This window comes from Arabidopsis thaliana, chromosome 2, assembly GCF_000001735.4.
Source record: "Arabidopsis thaliana chromosome 2, partial sequence".
In the NCBI taxonomy this organism is placed as follows: Eukaryota; Viridiplantae; Streptophyta; class Magnoliopsida; order Brassicales; family Brassicaceae; genus Arabidopsis; species Arabidopsis thaliana.
In genome coordinates, this window is record NC_003071.7 from 17,190,153 (window position 1) to 17,213,316 (window position 23,164).

Here is a 23,164-nt window from a genome sequence, read left to right on the forward strand (position 1 = left end):
CATCCTCGATTTATAAAGTTGGATCATTTATTTTGTCGATATTAGATAACGAGATTTGTCGTGATGTTTTCAATAGATTATGTGGTTACATTTGGAAAGCGAGAAATGAAAAAGTATTTTATTGCGGAACTTATAAAATATTGTTAAATATGGTGTGAGATTTTTCCTTTTTCAAAAACGGCGTGAGAGTAATTGAGAATTACATTAGGAAAACAAATCATGAAGTATATGGGAAACCACCATATGAACATATCAAACTTGAGAAAGCTAAGATACAAACATGAAATATAGGCATGACCAAAATTTTCCTTAATATTTCCAAATAAATCGCTCATGAAATTTTTCCATTACATTTGGGGATGAAATTTGTTCTCTGAACTATAGCGATCATTCTTTCGAATGGAATTGGATACCAAATCGTCGAGGCAGATTGTTCAGAGTTGATCAAAATTATCCATTCTTCTATAGAATGGTCAGCTTTTCCCAATATTATAGACGAGTTATGCATAATTCATAATAAAGTGATTCATGCGTACTGTATGGTGGATTGTTGGCCCACTCTTCTAGAATTTTGTTTCATGCATTTTAATTAGCTTACAAATAAATAACAAAACGGTTTCAAGTTTTTCTTACGAACTTCCAAAGCGATTCAAGAACGTTAAGCGAGAACTGATTCCTTAACTTATGAGTGACGTTACGGAACAAGTAAAATAAAAAAAATAAAAAAAAAAATCATGCTTGCATTTATTTTCAGAGTGAAATGTAGAAACTCGAATCTATGATCATCTGAGTACTGGAAAATAATATATGGCATGAATCATGATGATATAATATATCTGATATCTGTATGCTTAATTAAATGATCAATCGGAATTGGTTCAACTGATTAGAAAATTAGAAATTACACTTCAAATTTTACAATGACTCTTACCAGACGATCCAACTCGAATCACCCTAAAACGAAAAGAAAAGAAAAAACATAAAAAGGGTCTAAATTTTAATCATATAGAAACTGCATGGATTCACAATTATCATCAAACGACGACGCATTCACATATGTGAGTTGAGTCATCTGGATCATCGACTCATTGTCTCACTACCATCACATTACATGCCTAGAAGTAGTGTCAAAGGAAGATGAAGAGAGAAAATGAGCTTGATGAGGTGGATAATAAATGGCTAAGTAAATAAGCATTAGCATCAGCACCACCGGAATTCCCATCAATATCATCGGCGGCGGCGGAAGCGGCGGCAGAACGGCTGGAAGAACCGCCAATAGCACCATCACCACTCCAATCACAAACATTTCGACGATCCTTTCGTATGTAAATCTTATTTACTTTCTTAGTTGATGCACCTATATATATATAATGTCAAATAAGATTTTAATAACTTTTTCTTTCTTTAATTATGTTTTTGTTCGTTTTCCTTTTTTATGTGTGTGAGAGAGAAAGACGTTACAGCTTACAGGTGAAGCTCATGCACTGACCAACACCATTTGCTTATTCACCCAATGACAAAATTAAACAACCCTTTACCATTCTTTTTATTTATTTTTATTCAGTAGTATATGTTAATTTACATAGGAATTTGAAATATTTACTTTAAATGTCATTTTCTTTTTTTAACATGTAAGGGAAAAAATATTCTCCATATTAAGTAATAATAACTGATTTTTTTCTCTTGTTAATGAAATTGAAATTTGATAAAGCTCCATATTAAAAGTATACACTACACACATTTTAGGAGAAATGAAATGTGTGTGTAATGTGTATTGTTGATATCTGGAAAACAAAACGCAATTTATATTATACATATATATATATATAATTATATACATGTTTATGTGTATTGACATCATATAGGTTGTTTAACCAAATTTATAATTAAAAAAAAAAAACTAAATGAAATATATAAAGGGACGTTTGACATAGGTAAGGCTAGCTATGTATTAACGTGTCGGCTTAAACTATTTTCCATTAATGTGCCATTAGATGACTGAAACCGCAAGGAGGGTTGGTGAATTTTAGAGGAGAGAATATGTTTGATACTCTGAATCTGATGAATTAAATCGTCGTAAGTGTATTTATTTCATCTTATTCCATATACATAATACATCTAACCCAATTTATTGCGATTCTCCATTTAGATTTTTCTCAACGGCTACTAAAATTGAGTTTTTTTTTTTCGGTTTAATCTTTATATTTTTTTAAAATAAAAAAGTTCGTGTATTCTATTTTGGTTCTCAAGTGAAGTGTTGAGGTTTGATTCTTAGGCAAGTGGGGATCAGAACAATGTTGCTTCTGTCTTCGATTTGGTTTTGCATAGTCCCTTTCATAGGCTCTCCTCTTCTACAAACCCTTTAATTTCTTTTACTCGGACTTTTTCCTTTTTCAAGATGAAATTTTTTTAAACTAAAACTTTTACAATAGAGGCTTTATTCTTTGAATCTAGAATAATCAGTAATCACAAACTCATTAATTTGATGAGTTTTGTTGGACTTAAATATGTGGTGGATAGGAAGATTAACCGGAAGAGATATAATGAACTTTAAGAACTTAAAAACGATCCTTGAAAGTCAAAAAAACCAATAACAGAGGAGAGTAGAATCAAGGTCGGTTTAATCCGGGCCTAGAAAGATAGCGAGACGAACCCTCAAGAAACATATTTATTCATAATTATGTTCCCACCCTTTTGTCTTCTTTTTTTTTGTAAATAATAATTATTTTTAATTGTGAATAACTATATACGGAGTATTTGTTTATATTTTAACAATATAAATAAGAAAAGAGCATTATATGCCACACTTCGGAGCCCCATAATGAGAGTTCCAAACATTTGACTTTGTCTGGGAACATTTGAGTTTGTAATCAAAACAAGCACATTCGGTGTCTAGGGCTTATATGATGAGTCACGTAATCATCACTTAATTTATCCGAACTTTTTTTTTTCCTTTTTCCAAATGTATCTCTAAGGTTACGTACGATTCAGTCGTTAAAGCCCTTAATCTCGTTACCAATCAAACCAAAAAAAAAAAAAAAAAAACAAGGAGCAAAATTTCAAAACGTATGCATTCCATTCTCATTTGTATGTGTAGGTGCAGTGGATCTGATTTTTGTGGACAAATTAAATGCCTTCTCGTATGCTTTTTGTTTTGTCGAAAGATAGAGACCCGATAAAGCGAAGACAAATTTTTCTTTAATCATTTATAAAATTATTTAATTCTTTTTCTCCCTTGAATTTGGTCAAATATCCTTTTCTTTTGTACATTGTCCCGAATGTCACCCACACTATTTCCCCGGATAAATCATCTCATATAGTATGACACAGTACTTCACCGGACAGAAATTCGTTACAAATTTTGGTTTGTGGATCTTTCTTGTTTCAGTTTTCAAAGTTGGAGATCTAAATTTTAGGATCAAATAGTGTTAAACTGTAAGGTCATCTTGGATCAAAATTAAGATAATGTGGAAGTTCGATGAAAAAATAAGTAACTTAAAATACTCTGATCCCCAAATATCACGAGAATATTAGAGTATATTTCTAAGGATATCATCTAATTGTTGACAAAAAGGATACATCTTGTAATTAATTATTTAAAAAAATGATTTTGTAATTCCTTTTCATTTACCTCTTTAATGTCCAATCTATAAATGTATACTTGGTTTTGAGTGGTTAACATAACAACGTCATAAAACGTAGAGAATCAACAAAAAGAGATTAAATTTGAAACTATTTCTTTTCAACCCACTTGTTGTGATATTGGAACGTAGTGTGTAAATAGATGCATGCATGATATTGGTGAAGTCAATCCATCTTTCTTTTGAAATTAACTTGGTTCTTTGAGTTATATCACTAGACCAACGAATTAGACCAACGATAATGCTCACCCCCAAACTATTTTCACAGTATAATTCACAAATTCGTTACACAATCATGAGTTAGCTAGTGACTCTTTTATCTGGCAGCCATCGTGCATACAAGTCAAATATATAACTTTTCTTGATATTGTTCTTCAAATTCCAGAAATCATTGGCACAAAACTAAATGATCTAACACAGTTGTATACATGGGACTTTTTTTGGTCGAATAGGTATATCGAAAGGATAAACATTACGTTTTGAAACAATTAGGAAAATATGTAAAACCAAAAAAAATAAAAACTTATTGAAAGATCATTAATCCAAAATCACTTTTGACCATATTAAAAGAATCTAATTGTGTGTGTCGATGACTTGTGAACAGATGGCACATCCACTTACTCTATCTCTCGGACATCAAAGGACGATTCCCAGTTTTACAATGTGTAATAACATAGTGGGGTCCACACTAGACCCAATAAAAAAATCTAGTTGTACAAACAAACTTTATTAAATAAACAAGTGATAGATTATGTAAAAGTGTCTCTGATTACAAATTATGGTGTTGCAATTATCAAGTAATTTTGCATCCTAACCGCTATTATCAAATAGTGGTTCCAATCTAATATTAAGGTCGATTATTTTTAACATCTTTCTTCGGCATCTTTTGACACTTTTTATATTCTTAAAAGTTTATAAATCACAGCTTGACCATTTTTTGTTTAGTTTAGTTATAAAAAAAAAAGAATTAATGATGCTTTCAATACTTTGGAAAAATTTACATAATTTTTGAATAAGAATCGATTTAAAGAACATGGAAAATAGAGTCTTTGATAACTCATTTTGTCCAAAGAGTCTGCCACTTCATTGCATTGGCGGGGAACCTGTTTAAAATCAGTACATGCAAAGCGTTAAGCCCAACGACATGTTTCCTCCATCAAATTATTATGGAAATAGAGATAAACATATACATACACTGATACACACTCATACGTATAAAATACGTATGTGACATGAAGGCTTCTACTGCATTTTAAAATTATTCTTCTACAATTCATAATGTGACGCTGATAAAACAAAATTCTTCTACAAAACAAGAATAGAAAAAACGAATTGAATTGAAAAATAAAATTGCTCATAGAAAGTAATTAAAAACTAAATTTACACGAAATCCTTGAAAAGAAAAACTCGGAGATCTATCACATGACATGATCTTACTTGCACGAAACTAAAACTAAAAGCCCTTAATCTGCTCCTGAATAACATACACATAGAGACACAATTAGACATATTTGTGTAATGCATATTATGTATGTACGGACGGTTCGCAACGCAAGTCGCCGACATCAGGGGTCGAGAGGTTCAACGGCGAGGCTGGGCTCATTAGAAGGAGAAAAAGCCAAGAAAATGAGGAGAATCATGAGGAGTAGAGGAAGGAGGAGGAGTGTCGCCGGAGGCGGTGGAAGCGGCGGCAGGAACGGTGGCAGAATCAGAAGAAGCAGAGAGAGAAAGAGAAGAAGTGCGACGGATCTTGCCGTGATCAAAGAACTTCCGTTCAAACCCATCGGCTTGGGTGTGACATCAAATCTCAGCCGTTGATCATGAACCCTCATTTTCCATTACTGTAGTTTATCAACTCTTTTTGTTTTTGATAAATGTCTTAGATCCTTCTCCCTTTGTCTCTGGCTTTTGTTATATATACTGGCAATTGGGAAAGTTGAAATGTCTATCTCTATATTTGTGTATACGTGTATGTATAGCTTGTATATTTTTGACAACCCAACAAAATTTTAATTTTTCTTAGCTAGAAAAAAAAAAAAAAAAATTTTTAAGGAAAATCCAAAAAATATATCTTTGTAACATTTTTTTCTTTCTCATCCAGATTATTTACCAAATTATTTAGTTGAATTGTATTTAGTGGTTTAGGTATTTATGATTATGTTGACAAAAAATGTAATATTTCTTTATGTTTTGATTAGTGGTAATATTACTTTTTTTTTCTTTTGTCGATGATAGACCCTGTCCAAAGTAACAAAAGGGCCAAGTTACAATAATAAATAAATAATAGAACCCCACTTGAGAAAACTTAAGACTAATCAAGTAGGGAGTTAGATTTTGCATTAGAAGGATATAAATGCATAGTCAAGAAATGTGCAAAAAGGGTAATTCCAAAGTGCCGGTTTCAGGTCACAGCTGTGATTTATGTCTATATGTCTTGATTCAAGTAATCAACTAATTTCACTCTCCAGCCTTGTTTTTAGTTTTTTACTCTCTTTCGTGTTTGTTGGCTTCAACCATAATTGTTACTATTACTTCTGTCTAAAACGAAATACAAACTAATTTTGCAATTTATCATCAATGATATACCACACTACGTACTAATAGCAAAAGAAAATTTAGTTTACGTAATATATTTTAACCTTACTTTTTAGAATCGACAATGTAATCCATTATGTTAGTTTCAGTAGCTAATGAGACTCTGTTGGTGTTGGTGTTGTTGTTAGATTCCATTGTAAAAAGTAAACTGTAATAGGAATTTAATCTAGTTTCTTAACAAAAAAATAAAAATAATCTAGGTACATGATTATTATTAGTAGTACTGAAACTTCTAGAAGAATAGAGGCTTAAGAAATGTTTTTTACTGCAAGCAAAGAGAAAAGGTAGATGCATGAACATCCCAATGCTTTTTAGATGTTATAGGTAAGTTGACGGGGACCGGAGGCTGATGTACTTTCCTGTTGTACATTGTTTTGTTGGAGTCCCAATGAGGTCCTTTGTCTACATTTCTCCTCCTTGAGAAAATCACAAACTTACATTAAACAAAATAAAATTTTAAAAGACTTCTTTTTTAACTAACAGAAAAGAATTGGCTATTATCTATCATTTTCTTCAACCAAAATAATTGAATTATGTAGTAAAATAGAAGAAATTCTCATATTAGATAGCAGGAACAATTGATAAACTAAACCAACAGAAAAAAGGAAAAAAAAAAGGGAATAAAGTCAATAAACAGTATAGGTAAATTATGTTTAATTTGATAATTTTGAATAATATTTTAACTAGCAAATTTCACTTCCTGCAAAAACATTATTTATCACACTAAAAACACAAAGTTGATAGCCTAATGGTTTATACGAACTCTTTAAAAACGGCAAACGTATTTCAGTAACACAATATTAAATACAAGATGTAATATTAATGAAAATAAATAGAGCATTTGCCGAATTTAATGAAATAGTAAAGCAAGTTGGGTGGTGCCAGCAAAATAAAAAATCGAGAAATTTTCATTATTCGTAGATTTTGAATATGGAGGATGCATTGCACCTAACAGCAGTGGTTTTATATGCTTTCCCGTGGATTTGGCCTTTCTTTGGTATTTATTATTTGACCATTTGGTTTATATTCAACATTTTTCTATTTTAAGTAGTTTCATTTTTTATTTGGTCTGCTCCTTCTCAACTTGGTAGGCCTTTACAGCTTCGTTGATGCAGTCGACCCAGAAAAGTTATTCCCTTTGCAGTTTTTGGTTAAAGAATTTATGGTAAGACAAACTAGAAAGAAAGACTTAAACATTTCGAAGATCTTTTGGTTTTCTTTGTATATTATAAATTACATAGCTAGGTAATATAATCGATCATGTTAAAATTTAAGACACTAAAAACTAAATTTGAAAATAAGATTAGGTATTTTATTAGGATATTATTTTTAATTTACAAATATGCTTGTTTTTTTTTTTTTTGGTGCAAACAAATATGCCTTAGTATTTATTTGAAACAAAATGGGCCAAAATTATTCTTCCAATTAAGGCCCAAAAGCGATCATTCACCTAATTTTAGATCAGGCAGGCTTGATAATTGGGAAGATTATTATGTGTTTTTAAACACTGATTCACCATCCATAAGTTATGTGCTTCTGTTTTGATTTCAGGGTTTTTAAATATGTAATTTTGCCGAATCAAACGGAAAAAAATTGAATACGAAAGGTTAAAAAAATGACTTCAGATGATTTTTTTGTTAAAGACTTTCAGATAATTAGTGTCCACATATGACATCGGTGTGTAACCACAGATGTGAGATGACAAATCCTCATAAAATATACACAGATATATAAACCTTTACACTGTTGCACACAACCCATGTTCGCGTTGTTCTCCTTCCAAATCGGTACCAAAACGTTTGCCCGTGAAACTTTCATTTCGCCAAAATAATATAATATATTAAAATTAATATACAAAAAAAAAACCTATTTCTAAAAAGAACCTCGAATTTTAACGAGAGACAAAACAGAAAAAATATATATAGCATCGTTAATTATTAAATCATGTAAACGAGTGTCCACATTTCTCGTACAAGTACAACAATCTATCACCTAATTCTTCGGAATTCACCTGGCCATTTTTTATCTGAAGATGCATAGAGTAAAAGAGTCGCTCTCCATGAGACCTTGAAGATGAAGCACCCACAAGAACCAACCCATCTTCTTCTACACCACTCAAGACATTCCCAAACGAACATTTTTCAGTCTGTAACGATGAAATTTGGACCATCACTTCAGTCTCACTGAGCCTAGTCGAAGAAACTGTCGACGCATAGCTTGTAACCCCTTCCTCTGACTTACTGTTTTGGTCGGTGTAAACGAGATCTCTTTGACCCGAAATTTGAAACGAGAGCTCTTCTTTCTTCTTCATGAGCTTTTTAACTTGCTCTTGCAGCTCTGGTATGTACTTCAATGCTTGTGAAACTGTTGCCGAAACACTTAACTTCTTCTGCAAGAAAATACATAAAAAATAGGACAGATCTTTCAGTTTATGTTACTTGGGACCGATTTTTTTTTCCTTCTTTGCGTTAGAAAAAACAAAACATATCACTGTTTGTATCAACACCAAAATTGCAAAAGCAATGAATAACAACTTTTAGCATTTGCAAGAAAACATTTGATATTTTTTTGTTTCTGTTGAATATTAAACTAAACTTTCAAATTTTTTCATAATTTTAGAAATAGAAAAGTATATAGAATTAACAGTTACCGTTTGATTGGTGGGAGGAAGACAAGAACGAAGAGATGAGAACATTGTGTTGATCTTCTTGCGACGCTCACGTTCACTCGCGTTGTGATTAAGCTTCTTCATCACCACGGGATTGTCTAGTAATGTTCTGTTATTCTCAGACGACACATTCTCATGAGTCACCGTCAAGTCCGGCAACGGAAAATCAAGAAACGTGTTGGATACGTCGTCGGTTTCATAGAAGCTATGATCTCCGCAAGGCCAGCCGAAATTGGGATATAATGGAGGGACAAGTGCACACATTTTGAGTTTTAGATAGTTACTCTGTTCTTTTTTGTCTCTCTCTAGAAGCTGTTTCGGTTGGGATTATGCTGATGTGTTAGTTGGATTATTTATGTGGACACTCATTTTTGTTTATATATACACTGATACACACACACGGACACAAGAAAAATACTAATGACTCTGTGTTGTATATGTAATAAATTAAAATACATTGGGTCACGAGTGGACATGCGTTGACACGTGGTTGAGCACTTTTCCCCCAAGTAGGAGCATGTTCCAAGGATCACCTGTTGACCTCCGGATACAGGCATTAATATCCTAATGTTCTTATCGTAATTTATAACATAAGTTTACACTATTGTATCGTATAATTACATGAATATGAATGTATGAGTATTAATCAAAAATTCTAAATATTTTATAATGTGTCAAAATAGAAATTCGATTTATTAAGCAAATTATTTAGTTAGCAAAAAATAACAGTTAAATAGGAACAACTACTATAAGAAGATACAGAATATGCAATCACATTTTTCTACCACAAATACGTTAAGTAAACTAAGACCAAAAATATGAATTATGACGCAGCTGGAAGAAAAGAGACAGACACTGAGAAGAAGTACACGAGGATACACGGGTTTGGTGGACGTGGACTATTGAGAGGCACGAGCAAATCACGTGGAATATGTTAAGGCTTTTCTCCTGAATCCAACCATTTCTATGTAGTATATACGTAGGCATTAAGTGTTTACAAATATTTAACAAATGTATATTCCTTATTTAAATTTATTAATTACATCTTATATGGTGTAGTGTCTATCGTTTATTTTGTATTATATTATAGCCTTTCTGATCATATTACACAAGTCAACTCCGGTCATCTCGGTCAGGCCAAAAGCCTTGATTCTATTCTATTATCCATGGACGAGGATAAAAGAGAGACGGAGATATTTTGGATTTTTCCTCATTCTATTTACGCCTCTTTAAATCCAAAGATCTAAATGGGCTTCTCTAAAAACAATTGGCCCTAAGATAATTGCTTTTTCTTTTTCTTTTTTTTGCAATGAGTTTACATGTTTGTAGCCCATTATATGTAGATAATCTCTAAAATGTGAAGTATTTGACTATTTGTCAACAATTATGAACATAATGTTAAAATACAACCCACAATAATCACAGATACAGTTTGATTAGATTTATCCATTGATATGTTGGCAACTTTTGGTATTGTCCATACGTTGCCTAGGTTCAACTCTAAATTTCCATTTTTCTTGATCTCTTCTTGATCACATATTTAAAGAACTCAATTCTCCTTCTTTTATAAGCAAATGTCGAAAACAGTACAACACTTCGGTTCGGATTAAGAACGATCATGAAGCTTATTATTGATCTTTTATTATACATTGTTTTCTGGTTTTCTACATTAGCCGCAACATATATTACACACATTATGCTACAAAAGAGAAATGGAATATACAAAACTGCTCACACAAAAAAAGAAGAAGCTAAAACTGAAGTCTGAACATGTCTCTGAACCATTTCTCTCATATGCTTTTGCTTCAGACCTTCACTCCTATCCGTTGAGCAACCTGCAGAACAAAACAAAAGCACATTCATTTCAAGTAAACCAATGATTTTTAAATTCTTGAGAGATTTGAGCAAAACCAGAGAGATTCGTTTACCTGTTTAAATGACGTAACTTCACTTCCCCAGAGCCAAGCGTCACAGCCTGCGTCTCTAGCTCCCCATACATCATTCCTACGGTCATCTCCTACATGAACCGCATCCTCGGGATTCACTTCTAATAACTCACAAGCTTTTAAGAAGATAGTCGGGTTTGGTTTTTCCGCTTCAACCTGTTAAACATTCAACCAAAAACCTTAAGTATTTACACACTCACTCCCAAAACGTTTCGGATCATCAACAAAAATATATAAACGAAAAGAGGTTATCTTACTTCTGCTGAAACAGCTACAGCATCAAACCAATCTTCACATCTCAATGCACGTAGGAGAGGTCTTAACCGAGTATCGAAGTTGGAGACTATTGCAACTTTTACACCCGCTTCTTTAATAGCCTTAAACACTTTCCCTGCATCTGGATCACATAACTTCCACGCCTGGGAAAGCAAATGGAGAAATCTCAAGAGAAAGAACCAAAACTATTACTGAAGCATATGGAGAAGTAGTAGTAGAGATCAAACCTGTTCTGTAGTAAAATAGCTGTAAAGCTCTTCAAAGTACTGTGAATCCGAGCAGCCTGTTGATGCAGTCACTATATACTGCCAGAAAGGTCTTGCATCGTTTACATATCTACAAACAAAGAATCAAAAATCAAGACCAGCACAGAAGTAAATGTCTTAAGCAGACCCATTTATGAATCCAACAGAGATTCCACAGCAAATGTATATTCGAAAGAGTCAGTATTAAACCAGATATCTTTGTACGGAGATGCATCACTAGAGTCATAATCATGATCAAGTATTAAAAGTTGTCATACAAACAAATAGAAAGCCACAAAAGAACATTTTGCCTAGTGGTGATTTTCTTGGAGTAGAAGAAACAAAAAGAGAAAGAAGATGATTCTAAATACCTAAGATGAGATCCACCCCATGGTTTCTGATAAGCTCTTCTGTATCTAGTAAGTATCTCAGCCTCCGAGTACTCCACTCCGTACTTCTCTCCAATATTCTTATATATCTACAAAATCAGAATCCATAACACATCTTAGAATCTACACAATAAAAATCTCTATCTACTCTTCTAAGAACAAACAGAGATCATAAAAAGCCTAAGACATTCTTAACATAACAATAAGCATCAAATTTTTACTCAGAATCAAACATGAATCCTCAAAATGCTCATAGCTTTCTAAAAAATTTCAATCACAGAGCAAGAAACATGTGAAGCATTTGTTCAACTGTTGAATCACACAAAGTAACAGAGAAATTTGAGAGACCTGAGCAGTAGGTTGAGCGGGAACAAGGAGAGTACCAACAGCATCAACAAGCAAAGCCTTATGAGTGATCTCACCATAGAGAGATCTCCTATAATCTTCATACTCTTTCAACACACTTCCCAATCCGTAAATCCCACTAGATTCATCATCCGCTACAACAGCGGAAGATGACGAAGCAGAGGAGATCCAACGGCTGAGCAATGCTCCGGTTCTCGCGATCCGATCCGTTCCATGAGTAATCCCACCGGAGAAGAGAAGTGTCGTCGTCGCCTTCCTGATTCTCAACGCCATTAGCTGCTTCTGTATGATTGATTTGATTGTTCCGTTATCTTCGGCTTCGTCTTCGTCTGGGGATTATAAAAGGAGAAGAAGCGTGTGCGGAGAATCTTTAACGCATAAAGAGAGATGTGTTGTTACGGTTATACCCTTTCATATTATTATCCGTCTACAGTTTTTCTACCCTATCCGCTAATCAGAAGAACTGATGATGTGGCATTTTTAAAAACTTGTTATTACACTCTTAATCTTTAATCATGAGTTTTTTTTTTTTGTTAAAGAAACCATATGAGTCTTATAATCCTGAGATATGAAGAAAGGGTTGTGTTTTGAATTTTGGTTTTTAAAGTTGAGATCCAGATTAAAGTTATGTACTTGACACACAAAAATAGCTTTATCTTTCTTTATAAAAAAACAAAAAGTAAAAAAAGATTTATCATTATTTCTTTTTCAATCAGAATTATTTATCTTGTTCTATATATTGATTATTGATATATGGATCCGTGTTTTACATGCAGATATTCTTCAAGAATTCACAAACGTCTACTTGTCTGATTGATGATATATTACGTTGTTGAAACATCAAATTAGCCAATAAAAAGGAATAAATGCATACAATTAGTTTTCTTGTAGTATTTATTTTCACATCGAGAAGGATACTATTATTTCGTGGAAAAACGGTTAAGCTTAAGCTTCATTAAATTTTAGCTTTCACATCGACAAGGATAAAAAGTTTTATCCACAAATATTTTTGGATAAAAGTCATGAAAAGAAAAGAAGTGGGAAAATTGGGCCCTAACCAATTATGTGTCATGCAAAGTAATATAAGGATACAATTGAAGAACTGGTCTATTTTAGAGGGACCTCTTTAGAAATTCGTGGCTTATAAATTGACAAACGGGCCCACGTGTTGACAAATATGGGCCACAAAATTTAAGGAGTATATAGTTTTGGGCCATTTTATGCATAATTTGATTGACTATTAACAAAATGCCGAATTCACCAACATGGCTAAGGAAAATGTTTTGTTCCACAAAATTTTATGGCTTTGGTTTATTTCATGAGCTTTTTGGTCGATTTCATCATTTCGTATGGAAAAACGAACAAAATAAGATTTGGTTTAGTGTTTCTTTGGATAGACAATGAGTCCTTTATACGTATGTGTCTATGTGGTATAATAAGACATCACGATGTTAAAGAAGATTAGAAAAAGTCTTATGGATAAGGAAACATAAATCCATAATTGGACCCATTTTGGAGAATTTTGAGTTAACGTTCAAAAACGACGTTTCTTCTCAAGTTTTTCTTTATCCAACCTTTTCCAGTAAAACTAACAGTTAAGTATTAAATAGATTTCGAAGCATATGATTTATTCATAATGTTTACTTACTTAGAAAGTTCATTTGGTAAAATAAGAATAAGAAGAACATCCAAGGGTTCAAAAAGGATCACTCGGGAAATAGATGAAACGTCTTAAACGCCAGTAATGAAGATCTCTCTGAACTCGAGTGTCTAACGTAGTAACGTTCGATACCCATTTTTAAAAAGTAATAACGTTTTCTAATCATTATGCTAGCCTCTTCTCTTGCTTAGATAATGGTTTGGTTAGGTTATTTTATCAGAAATGTTGAATTTGGTCTAAGTAGTGCTATTTCAGTTCTATCTCCTATACCGGTCGGTTCATGGTTTCTGTTTCTAATCCCTTTTTGCTTTCTTTTCTTTCATTTAGATCAATTTTAGTGATATTACCAAAAGAAGGAGGAGGGTTTGAATTGGTATTGTGCGATTGTTTTTGGAATGTATAGAAGTTAACATTATCATTTCGAACGATGGGTTTGAAGTCCATTGGAGACGTGTAAGAACCGTAGGTTAGTAGAGAGCATGGCATTTACACGTGGAACCACAGAGAATAGTTTAGCTGTTGAAGCATACGATGCTTGATATGGCTTTCAACGTTCAACTCTTATTTTATGGGTTTGGACGCAAAAAAAAAAGTAAAAAATATTGAAAATAACTCGAGCCTTTACCAGCTGATTAAACTACCCATATGATTCAATTTTGATGTTGTCAACTTATCGCTAACCCTGTCATTACTTTAATACATTAAAATTAAACAGGTATTTCAAATTTGATATATGAAATATTTCACTCGATTGAAAATTTCAGTTTGAAAAAGGATATAATTTTGTTTTTTTTCTTATTTTTATTTTTTGGCTTATTTCTACTGGTTTGTAATATACTTCCTCTATTCTTTAATAATTGATTTTCTAAAAAAACACACATATCAAAAAATATATTAAAGCTCATTATAAATATATTACTTTTTGTGATTTATATTTTTTATAATTTTAAACTAATAATATTAGTTATTTATTTTAAAATTTGATATTCATCAATTATAACTAATTAATATTGTATAAAAATCTAAAATATTAATATTTTTGAAACAATTTTTTTCAAAGAAAATCAATTAATAAGAAACAGAAATATTATTTTGATCCCAGAAGTTACAGAGGATAGTGATTAAATTTTTAGTTGGTGCAGTATTTTAGATTATTAAAATATAATATTATTAGCGTGGAACATATATATCCATGAGTACTGCTAGTTGACAAAACTGTATCCGTTGAAATTGTGATATTAATTTCATTTGTTCACTAGTGACTAGTGAGTAACCAAAGAGATATGTATGATGGTATTGTATTTGCATCTAGGTCTTTTGACAAGGCACAATCTAACTTTCCTCTGATGATATTTACTTTTTTTAGCAAAAAGTAATAATATTTGGTTTAGCTAGTTTTTTATTTTAGTTATTATATACTTTTTTGACGACAATTGTGAGTATATAATAACAGTCAAGTATTAGTATAAAAATACTGACTCCTCTTGTAAGCAATTTAACAAAGTAAACGTTTTTTTAACGTTTCCGTTCATCATAATACTAAATAGCTCAGATCTGATTGTGTTACTTGCAAATATAATACGTTTTTGCTTTCAGAGCTACAGTATGTTGTCCACAACTTCGCAAACATACTTTTAAATAAGAGTCTAGAAACGCTTGCAATTTGTTAAAGAGCGACCTAATTAATAAATAAACGTGAGTTTCTAGTAATTACTGATGTAATTAAAATGATGCGTAATTATAAAAATATACACCTGTTTTTCTCTAGCATTCTCGAACGGTATTTAATTTTGCCGATTTGCATCGTTCAATTAACTATATACAACAAAGTTGTTTCCTAATTAGACTCCATATATAATTGGATTATCAAACAAATTCCTCAATTCCAAAATGCTTTCAAAATTTGTATTCGAAAAATAAATTTACAAAATGGTATCGATGTTAAAATTATGAATTTTGAATAGAAGCTACACCATTAAACAATTTTCATCAATGGTTTCTCATTGAAAAACTGTTCAATATAAAAATAAAATATAATCAAAAAATATGAAAAAGAATATAATTAGTTTCTCAAGTGAGAAACTTTAAAAAACGCATAAAAATACTTGTATATCATCTATTGATCAAATATTATTTTATTATTAAACTTTAATTATATAACTAATATTTATTAAAATACTAATATTTTTTTTTTTTGAGAAACCATGAAGGTATTTTACTGATAGAGATGTTTTTAGCTAAAGCTTTAACTTCTTTTTTTGAAAAAACAAAAGCTCGAATTAGGCGAAAAAAAACTAGAAAAGATAAAAAAGATTTCAAAGAATTAAAGATTCTATATAATCTTTCTCAATCAATTTATGAGACTTCTCGATCATATCTATTAGCATGGATTATAGTGATCTTTTGATATGATTTTCTTTACATTTTATATATGTGTATATATATATATATCCCCTTAAATAAATATGTCATTAACTCATTATCTTCCCTCACTCGACATAGTTGACTGGTTTCTTGTCGCCAAGTTTTGCTGCCCAACTATAAATATGTGCTGTGCTCATGCACTCTTCAATATAAGTGTTTTGTGTAACTAAAACAAAATATGGGAAACCTCAAGTCTCTCGTTCTCTTGGCTTTGCTCTTTTCTTTCTCCGTCGCTGTTTTCGCGAACACATCCAACGATGCCACACACGGTATGTACAACTCTATATTTGTAGTTCTCTTTTACACTTTCGCGTAACTATGGATTAAATATTTGATCGATGGTGTAAAACATGTATATTATTACACGTGCATCTAAAGATGAAGTGAAGCCAAGTACTGAAGCAACCCATGCCATAGAGGCGCAAAAACATGACGGTAAACCCCAGATCGCGGAAGCCCAAGTTGAGGCCAATGACCCTGTTGTAGAGCCCCAGCAAGACTGGGGTGGCCGTGGTGGTTGTAGGTGGGGATGTTGCGGTGGGTGGTGGCGTGGACGGTGCAGATACTGTTGCAGGAGTCAAGCCGAGGCCAGCGAGGTTGTGGAAACTGTTGAGCCCAACGATGTTGAGCCTCAGCAGGGTGGCCGTGGTGGTGGCGGTGGTGGTGGCGGAGGCCGTGGTGGTTGTAGGTGGGGATGTTGCGGTGGGTGGTGGCGTGGACGGTGCAGATACTGTTGCAGGAGTCAAGCCGAGGCCAGCGAGGTTGTGGAAACTGTTGAGCCCAACGATGTTGAGCCTCAGCAGGGTGGCCGTGGTGGTGGCGGTGGTGGTGGCGGAGGCCGTGGTGGTTGTAGGTGGGGATGTTGCGGTGGGTGGTGGCGTGGACGGTGCAGATACTGTTGCAGGAGTCAAGCCGAGGCCAGCGAGGTTGTGGAAACTGTTGAGCCCAACGATGTTGAGCCTCAGCAGGGTGGCCGTGGTGGTGGCGGTGGTGGTGGCGGTGGCCGTGGTGGTTGTAGGTGGGGATGTTGCGGTGGGTGGTGGCGTGGACGGTGCAGATACTGTTGCAGGAGTCAAGCCGAGGCAAACGAGGTTGTGGAAACTGTTGAGGCCCAACAAGCTAAGCCATGAATTGCGTGTAATACAAACTCTCTATGTTTGTATGCATGCATAGCTAATTACCATTACGTACGTATGTCAAAATAAAGCAAAAATAGTACCTAAGAAGGTACCTAGAGGTCAATAAAAGAAAACGTAGGTTCATATAATATGTATTTTGTTATGTAGTGTTTCTTTTCTCGTGGATGTTATAAATAATAACAACTGTTTTTTAATTTATTTTTTGACAAATTTCGAGTCATAACCAATTCATATTATACGGGTAACACAATTGAGTTAAGTCAAATTCCGATAGGAAAAACGGAATAAAATGGACTTAATCATTTGAGTAAAGAAAGATCCCCAAATAATAACAACTGTTTTAATACCATGGATTATAATATTTTGTTCACAGTTTAAATTATGAAGAGGCATGCATGTAGCTAAGCTAGCTAGCTCAATAAAAGCCATAGGTTAATATAAAATGGAACCAAACAGAATTATTATCCTAAAAGTTAAGAATAAAGAATAACTGATTCTACTATAAAATCGTAAACATTAAAGGTGCTGCTGTAAAATCATGTATTCGAGGGGAATATCTCGTCTAATTATGTATGAATCAAGTATATTTGTATTAATCAATTTTAGTTTCTACATTAGTTACTTGTATGGGTGTTTTTAAATGGATAGTTTTAAATATATAAAAAAACATTTTCTGTATTCCTAAAAAGTTTGATGTTCTAGAGTTTTCACATATATTCAAAAATAATCATTGTTTAATTATTGGTTAATCATTTTTAAAAATTAAATATTTTTTAACAATTTTGAACTAATTGTAGTATAAAATAGTTAATCATTATGTCTTAAAATCTAAGATTTATTAATATTAATTAATAAAAATAAAGTAAAAACCTAAAAAATCAATCTTTATGTAACAAACTACAAACACGTAAACATCAATATTTTATGAAAAAAGAGAGTAAAAATATGAGTGTATTTAAATGAGAACTGTGTCTTCTTAGAGACATTTAAAACTCCTATTTTTGGGATATTTTTAACTTTACTATTATTTTTCGTGAAAGATATTTGTGAAAAATTGTTGAATGAGGATGGTCAAATAGATATACCCAGTTATCCACTTACATTATTTTCATGTTTCTTTTTATTTGTATTTTCATTTTTTTTGTGGTTTCATTTCTTACCTTCCAAAACTTCCGAAATTATTCGAAATTACGCCACTACTCTCGGTCAACCTCACGACGATGTCGTTCCTTTTGTACTTGGCCCAAACCGAATGGATCCAGTCCACTGGCAGTTCCAAGCCACATGTTCAATATGCCTACCCGGCTACTCCGAATTCTGGATCTATTTCTGTTGTCGGATAACCCCAAAAGCCTTTCCACAAAAATTTAGTAGTTTTCCTAAAATTTAGACGTTAACCCAGTAATATAGGATTCCACACGTGGTGGCATCGATCGACAACTATAAAGTAATCACCGTTTTTACTCCAAACGATGCCTGCGAATGCTATGTTGCTTAGAACTTGGAAGAGTGGTCAATTGTTTCGTAGTTGGGTCATACTTCATTAGTCTACCGATTCTGTCTCCACTCATCGTACTATCCCTCAATTAATCAATTAAATTAACAATTACGAGCTAATCCATCATATAAACATGCTCCTTTTATTAATATAAAGTATAAACATGTTCTTTGTTTAAGATAATATAAGATAATTTTAACTCTATAAAGTAGATAACTTCGGTCCGTGGATCGATATCCTATCCATTGGTCAATCGAAGGGCTTCATTCAGCTCACATGACAAAACCTGATTGGTTACACCACATGTTGTGCCAACTTTAAGAAGGCCCGTATAAGCATCGGCTATATAGAGGTCACAAGTGGATTTGTCAAAGGCAAGGCCGAACGGACGAACGGTCGTTTTTGGAATGGATAGAAGCTAACATTATCATTTCGAACGGTGGGTTTGAACTTTTAAGTCCAAGAATAGGACTTTGTGACCACTGGTGGACACGTGTAAACACGATAGGTTATGATCAGATCTATTATATATGGTCTCTAAAGATCATATAATTTTTTTTTAACATTTTCGTTATAGAAATATCCCTATAAATATATATGCCATTATCTTCGATCACGCGACAAAGTTGACTGGTATCTTGTCCCCAAGTTTTGCTGCCCAACTATAAATACATGTGCTGTGCTCATCATACACTTCACTAACAAAATCATCTTCCCTCAATAAACCAAATAAGCTAAGTGTTTTGTGTAACGAAAACAAAAAATGGGAAACCTCATGTCTCTCGTTCTCGTGGCTTTGCTCTTTTCTCTCTCCCTTGCTGTTATTGCGGACACATCCAACGATGCCACACATGGTGTGTGCAACTCTATATAATATAATTTCCCTTCACACTTTCGCATGATTAAATTTTTATTTTTTTTGGTAACAGATGATTAAATATTTGATCCATGGTGTATAACATGTATATCACACGTGCAGTTAAAGAAGAAGTGAAGCCGAGTACTGAAGCAACTGATGCTATAGAAGCCGAAGTCGAGGTCAATGACGCTGTTGTAGAGCCCCAGCAAGGCTTGCCTGGTGGTGGTTGTAGGTTCGGATGTTGCGGTGGGTACTGGTGGAATGGACTGTGCATATACTGTTGCCGCAGTCAAGCCGAGGCCAACGAAGTTGTAAAAACTGTTGAGCCTCAGAAGGAAGAAGCTAAGCCATGATTTCGCATGTAACACAAACTCTATATGTTTGTATGCATGCAGTGGTCAATTACCGTATGTATGTATAAATAAAAGAAGCATGGTGCCTAAGTAAGATACCTAGAGAGAGCTCAATAGAAAGAAACCAAAGGTTCATTAATGGTTTTTGGTTATGAGGTGTTTTTCTCGTGGATGTTATAAATAATAACTGTTTTAATATTAATATTTTGTTCACAGTTTAAATTATCAAAAGGCATGCATGTAGCTACCTAGCACAATATAAAGTGGTACTAAACGGACTTATTAGTTGTTATCCTAAAAAATAAGAATAGGGGGAGGGGGGATGTATCGTCTAATTATCTATATATGAATCATATTGTTGGAAAAACATATTTGTATTACTCAATTTTAGATTTTATACATGCCAGCGAAAGGAGTATTCACCGATCCAACCCAAAGAGTTCCATCTTTTTCTTCAACCTCACTTATAGATATCCACTTATTTTCATTTTTACCTTCGAATACCTCTAATATAACGCCACTATCCTCGCTCAACCTCACGGCCATGCCGTTCCCATTGTACCTGGCCCAAACCGAATGGACCTTCATCCAATCCACCGGCAGGCCCAAAGCGGCACGTCCAAGCCACGCGTTCGACATGGCGAACTTTGTCAGCTTTGAGTGTTTTGTGTTCAAGCCTACCCAGAATCCGCCACGTGGACTTCTCTTTATGTTGTCTGGAAACCCAGGGAGCCCCTCCGCGAAAATCTCGTAGTTATCGTGAGATTGAGACTTTACCGACGTTTCGTTGAGCCAGTAACGTAAGATACGACACATGGCGGTCTCGACGACGAGAAGGTAATCACCGTTTTGGCTTAAAGCGACACCGTTTACAAACGCTAAGTTGCTTAGAAGAGTGGTCACTTGTTTCGTGTTGTCGTACTTCATCAGTCTACCAGTTTTGTCCCCACTCATCATCGCCCCTATATAGTTCCTGGAAAAAAAAAACAATTTACGTACTAATAATGCATCATATAAACAAAACAAAAAAAAAAAACATATAAACAATGATCTTTTTCACTCATATAAAAACATGTTTTTCATTAAATTTCCAAGAATTTTGTACCTCCGTTGATAAACCGAACTACTGTCGGTAAAGTAGACAACTCCGGTCCGTGGATTGATATCCAAAGAATTGGTAAATCGAAGGGCCTCATTTAGCTCACGTGGTAACACCTGAGTGGCGACACCACCTGTTGGGCCAACTTTAAGAAGGCCCATATAAGCATCGGCTATATAAAGGTCACCAGTGGATTTGTCAAAGGCAAGGCCCAATGGTCGTCCACACACGTGTTCTGTTCGTTGGTGCTCGTGCGGGCCCTCACAACCTTCTCTACATTGAACAAACAAAACATAAATTGCCATCATTAATTGTTCTTCAGAACTATTTTGGCTATTAATAAGGCCCCGAGTTTAATGAGAAGTTTTATTTGCCACTCTCTCAGTTTCCCAAAAAAAAAAAGTTGTTGTAGAGTTTTTGTTTCCCCTCTCAGAAAACGGTTATTTCATCTTTTTAGTGTGGCTTTTCAAACCAAATGAATAATTTATCTCTTAGACTCTTACCCAAAACTAATAAACTTGAAACTTAAGTCACCACCATGTAAAACTTAGTGGTATATATATATGTACATATATATATAGATATAGTTCTATATTTTAAAATATATATATATTTGAATCTATTTGAATGTGTCATAGTAGTATTTGCTAGCAAACCCGGACCACCAAAAGTCAATCACGATTCACACATTCTATTTTGTTACTCCCCAGTCATTCTTTAGCTGTCAGCATTTACTTTACATTTCTCTGAAAAAATTACAACGTTTCACAATACAAGAAAAAAAAAAACTAAAGAAGCAATTAAGTTTCATAGTCAAAATATGCAAATATATGCACATGCAGTTGAGTTTTAGAATGCCCCAAAATGGGAACTTCACATGCATGCTAAAATAAAAAAATTGTGATTCAGAAAGTTAAATTTGCAGTTTAGAAACAACCAAGTTGACCACGTGATAAGTTGAAGTACAGATGCAGAAACAAAAGAAGTACCTTTCACCGTTACTTCGTTAGTCAGAGACTCAGGAATAATAACTAAATCTTGTACTATTTAACATTTTTAATTAAATTAAGCGATTAATACAACAACCCAAATGTAATTCTTCACTGTTAGAAATGCAAAGGAGGTAATGTTATCATTATTATTTTTTGTTACGCAAAGGAGGTAATTTTGTTATTCGGATAAGTAAGTCAATAATTTCGATGGGACATAGGAAGTTGGTGGATACAATTGAAGGAGTTAAAACCACAAAACTAAACGACGAAACAAAAAAACAATCAAAGTTTTTTCTTAAAAATGATGGAGAAATTTGTGAGTACCTTGCGGAGGTGGTGACGGCGAAATCGATCCAACGGCTCTCATTAGCTAGCCACTTAACAATTCGACCGTCAGATAAACCGGTGTAAGGACCATCGCCGAAAAAATCAAAGACAAAACTCTCCGGTCCCAAAGCTCCGGTGGTAGGAATCAGACGGAAATCAGGGATTTGGACTGTCAACATGGATTCTCCTCCATGTTTTGGTCCCTCACCGGATAAATCAGTGACGCTAAAGATAAGGGCAACAGAAGTTGCCACCACCAAGAGGAGTTTCATCATTTTGTTCAGATTTTTTTTTCCCCTATAGTAATTGCTTCCTCTTTTTTTTTGTTTTGTCTTTGTGGTGGTAACAGAGTAAGAGTTATGGTGGTTATATATAGGCGTCTGAAATAATTAATAGTTTTATCTTATACATGTCGAATTCGTGTCAAAATATTCTTTAGGAAATTAAAAATTTTCTCATTCTTGGGATTTGTGGATTGTAATTCATTGTTATTTTTTCTTGTCTTACCTTATTTCTATTTTTCTGTTCAAAGATTTCCTTCCTAATAAAGCATTTCATTTTAGTATATATACATGTAGATGGTATGATTTGCTTGCAAATGCCGGATATTGAGGGCCACATTTACTTCATTGTCCAATTTTAAGACTATCTTTTATATACTCTGATTTTTTTCCATTCAAGTTTACA

At 33.5% G+C, this 23,164-nt stretch overlaps 8 protein-coding genes and 1 pseudogene across 12 annotated transcripts; 3 read left to right on the top strand and 6 right to left on the bottom strand.

Annotated features, from left to right (window-relative positions):
* Window positions 1–825: 825 nt before the first annotated feature.
* On the bottom strand, window positions 826–1,334 carry AT2G41225 (uncharacterized protein). Its single transcript, NM_001125021.2, has one exon. It carries the CDS (start codon window positions 1,304–1,306, stop codon window positions 1,103–1,105), a length of 204 nt encoding a protein of 67 aa, NP_001118493.1. The 5' UTR covers window positions 1,307–1,334; the 3' UTR covers window positions 826–1,102.
* A 3,261-nt stretch (window positions 1,335–4,595) lies between these two features.
* On the bottom strand, window positions 4,596–5,545 carry ORS1 (ORGAN SIZE-like protein). The gene has a single exon (NM_180017.3). The coding sequence runs from the start codon at window positions 5,471–5,473 to the stop codon at window positions 5,207–5,209; it is 267 nt and encodes an 88-aa protein (NP_850348.1). The 5' UTR covers window positions 5,474–5,545; the 3' UTR covers window positions 4,596–5,206.
* AT2G41231 (uncharacterized protein) lies at window positions 5,140–5,763 on the top strand (the record flags this gene model as incomplete). Of its 2 annotated transcripts, NM_001202796.1 has the most annotated exons (2): window positions 5,140–5,379; window positions 5,669–5,763. In NM_001202796.1, the coding sequence occupies exons 1-2, from the start codon at window positions 5,160–5,162 to the stop codon at window positions 5,761–5,763; spliced, it is 315 nt and encodes a 104-aa protein (NP_001189725.1). In that variant the 5' UTR covers window positions 5,140–5,159. The 2 variants fall into 2 exon arrangements, with proteins under 2 accessions (NP_001189725.1, NP_001189726.1); NM_001202797.1 differs by lacking the exon at window positions 5,669–5,763 and having other exon boundaries at window positions 5,140–5,667.
* A 2,121-nt stretch (window positions 5,764–7,884) lies between these two features.
* Window positions 7,885–9,302, bottom strand: BHLH100 (basic helix-loop-helix protein 100; the record flags this gene model as incomplete). 2 transcript variants are annotated; one of them, NM_129689.2, is made up of 2 exons in its annotated part: window positions 7,885–8,625; window positions 8,887–9,302. In NM_129689.2, 2 exons carry the CDS (start codon window positions 9,166–9,168, stop codon window positions 8,179–8,181), a joined length of 729 nt encoding a protein of 242 aa, NP_181657.1. In that variant the 3' UTR covers window positions 7,885–8,178. The 2 variants fall into 2 exon arrangements, with proteins under 2 accessions (NP_181657.1, NP_850349.1); NM_180018.1 differs by having other exon boundaries at window positions 8,130–8,622; window positions 8,887–9,168.
* Window positions 9,303–10,504: 1,202 nt separating this feature from the next.
* Window positions 10,505–12,696, bottom strand: AT2G41250 (Haloacid dehalogenase-like hydrolase (HAD) superfamily protein). Its single transcript, NM_129690.4, has 6 exons — window positions 12,109–12,696; window positions 11,743–11,849; window positions 11,354–11,462; window positions 11,108–11,269; window positions 10,833–11,006; window positions 10,505–10,739 (listed from the first exon to the last, which is right to left on the bottom strand). Exons 1-6 carry the CDS (start codon window positions 12,397–12,399, stop codon window positions 10,710–10,712), a joined length of 873 nt encoding a protein of 290 aa, NP_181658.1. The 5' UTR covers window positions 12,400–12,696; the 3' UTR covers window positions 10,505–10,709.
* Window positions 12,697–16,299: 3,603 nt separating this feature from the next.
* Window positions 16,300–17,546, top strand: M17 (glycine-rich protein / late embryogenesis abundant protein (M17)). 2 transcript variants are annotated; one of them, NM_129691.3, is made up of 3 exons: window positions 16,327–16,479; window positions 16,589–16,733; window positions 16,899–17,546. In NM_129691.3, exons 1-3 carry the CDS (start codon window positions 16,389–16,391, stop codon window positions 17,338–17,340), a joined length of 678 nt encoding a protein of 225 aa, NP_181659.2. In that variant the 5' UTR covers window positions 16,327–16,388; the 3' UTR covers window positions 17,341–17,546. The 2 variants fall into 2 exon arrangements, with proteins under 2 accessions (NP_973656.1, NP_181659.2); NM_201927.3 differs by having other exon boundaries at window positions 16,300–16,479; window positions 16,589–17,546.
* Window positions 17,547–18,392: 846 nt separating this feature from the next.
* AT2G41270 lies at window positions 18,393–19,250 on the bottom strand (annotated as a pseudogene). Its single transcript has one exon.
* Window positions 19,251–19,544: 294 nt separating this feature from the next.
* M10 (late embryogenesis abundant protein (M10) / LEA protein M10) lies at window positions 19,545–20,271 on the top strand. Its single transcript, NM_129692.2, has 2 exons — window positions 19,545–19,701; window positions 19,827–20,271. Exons 1-2 carry the CDS (start codon window positions 19,611–19,613, stop codon window positions 20,057–20,059), a joined length of 324 nt encoding a protein of 107 aa, NP_181660.1. The 5' UTR covers window positions 19,545–19,610; the 3' UTR covers window positions 20,060–20,271.
* A 4-nt stretch (window positions 20,272–20,275) lies between these two features.
* On the bottom strand, window positions 20,276–23,027 carry SSL2 (strictosidine synthase-like 2). The gene is made up of 3 exons (NM_129693.4): window positions 22,475–23,027; window positions 21,165–21,431; window positions 20,276–21,032 (listed from the first exon to the last, which is right to left on the bottom strand). The coding sequence occupies exons 1-3, from the start codon at window positions 22,750–22,752 to the stop codon at window positions 20,447–20,449; spliced, it is 1,131 nt and encodes a 376-aa protein (NP_181661.1). The 5' UTR covers window positions 22,753–23,027; the 3' UTR covers window positions 20,276–20,446.
* Between the last annotated feature and the right edge of the window lie 137 nt (window positions 23,028–23,164).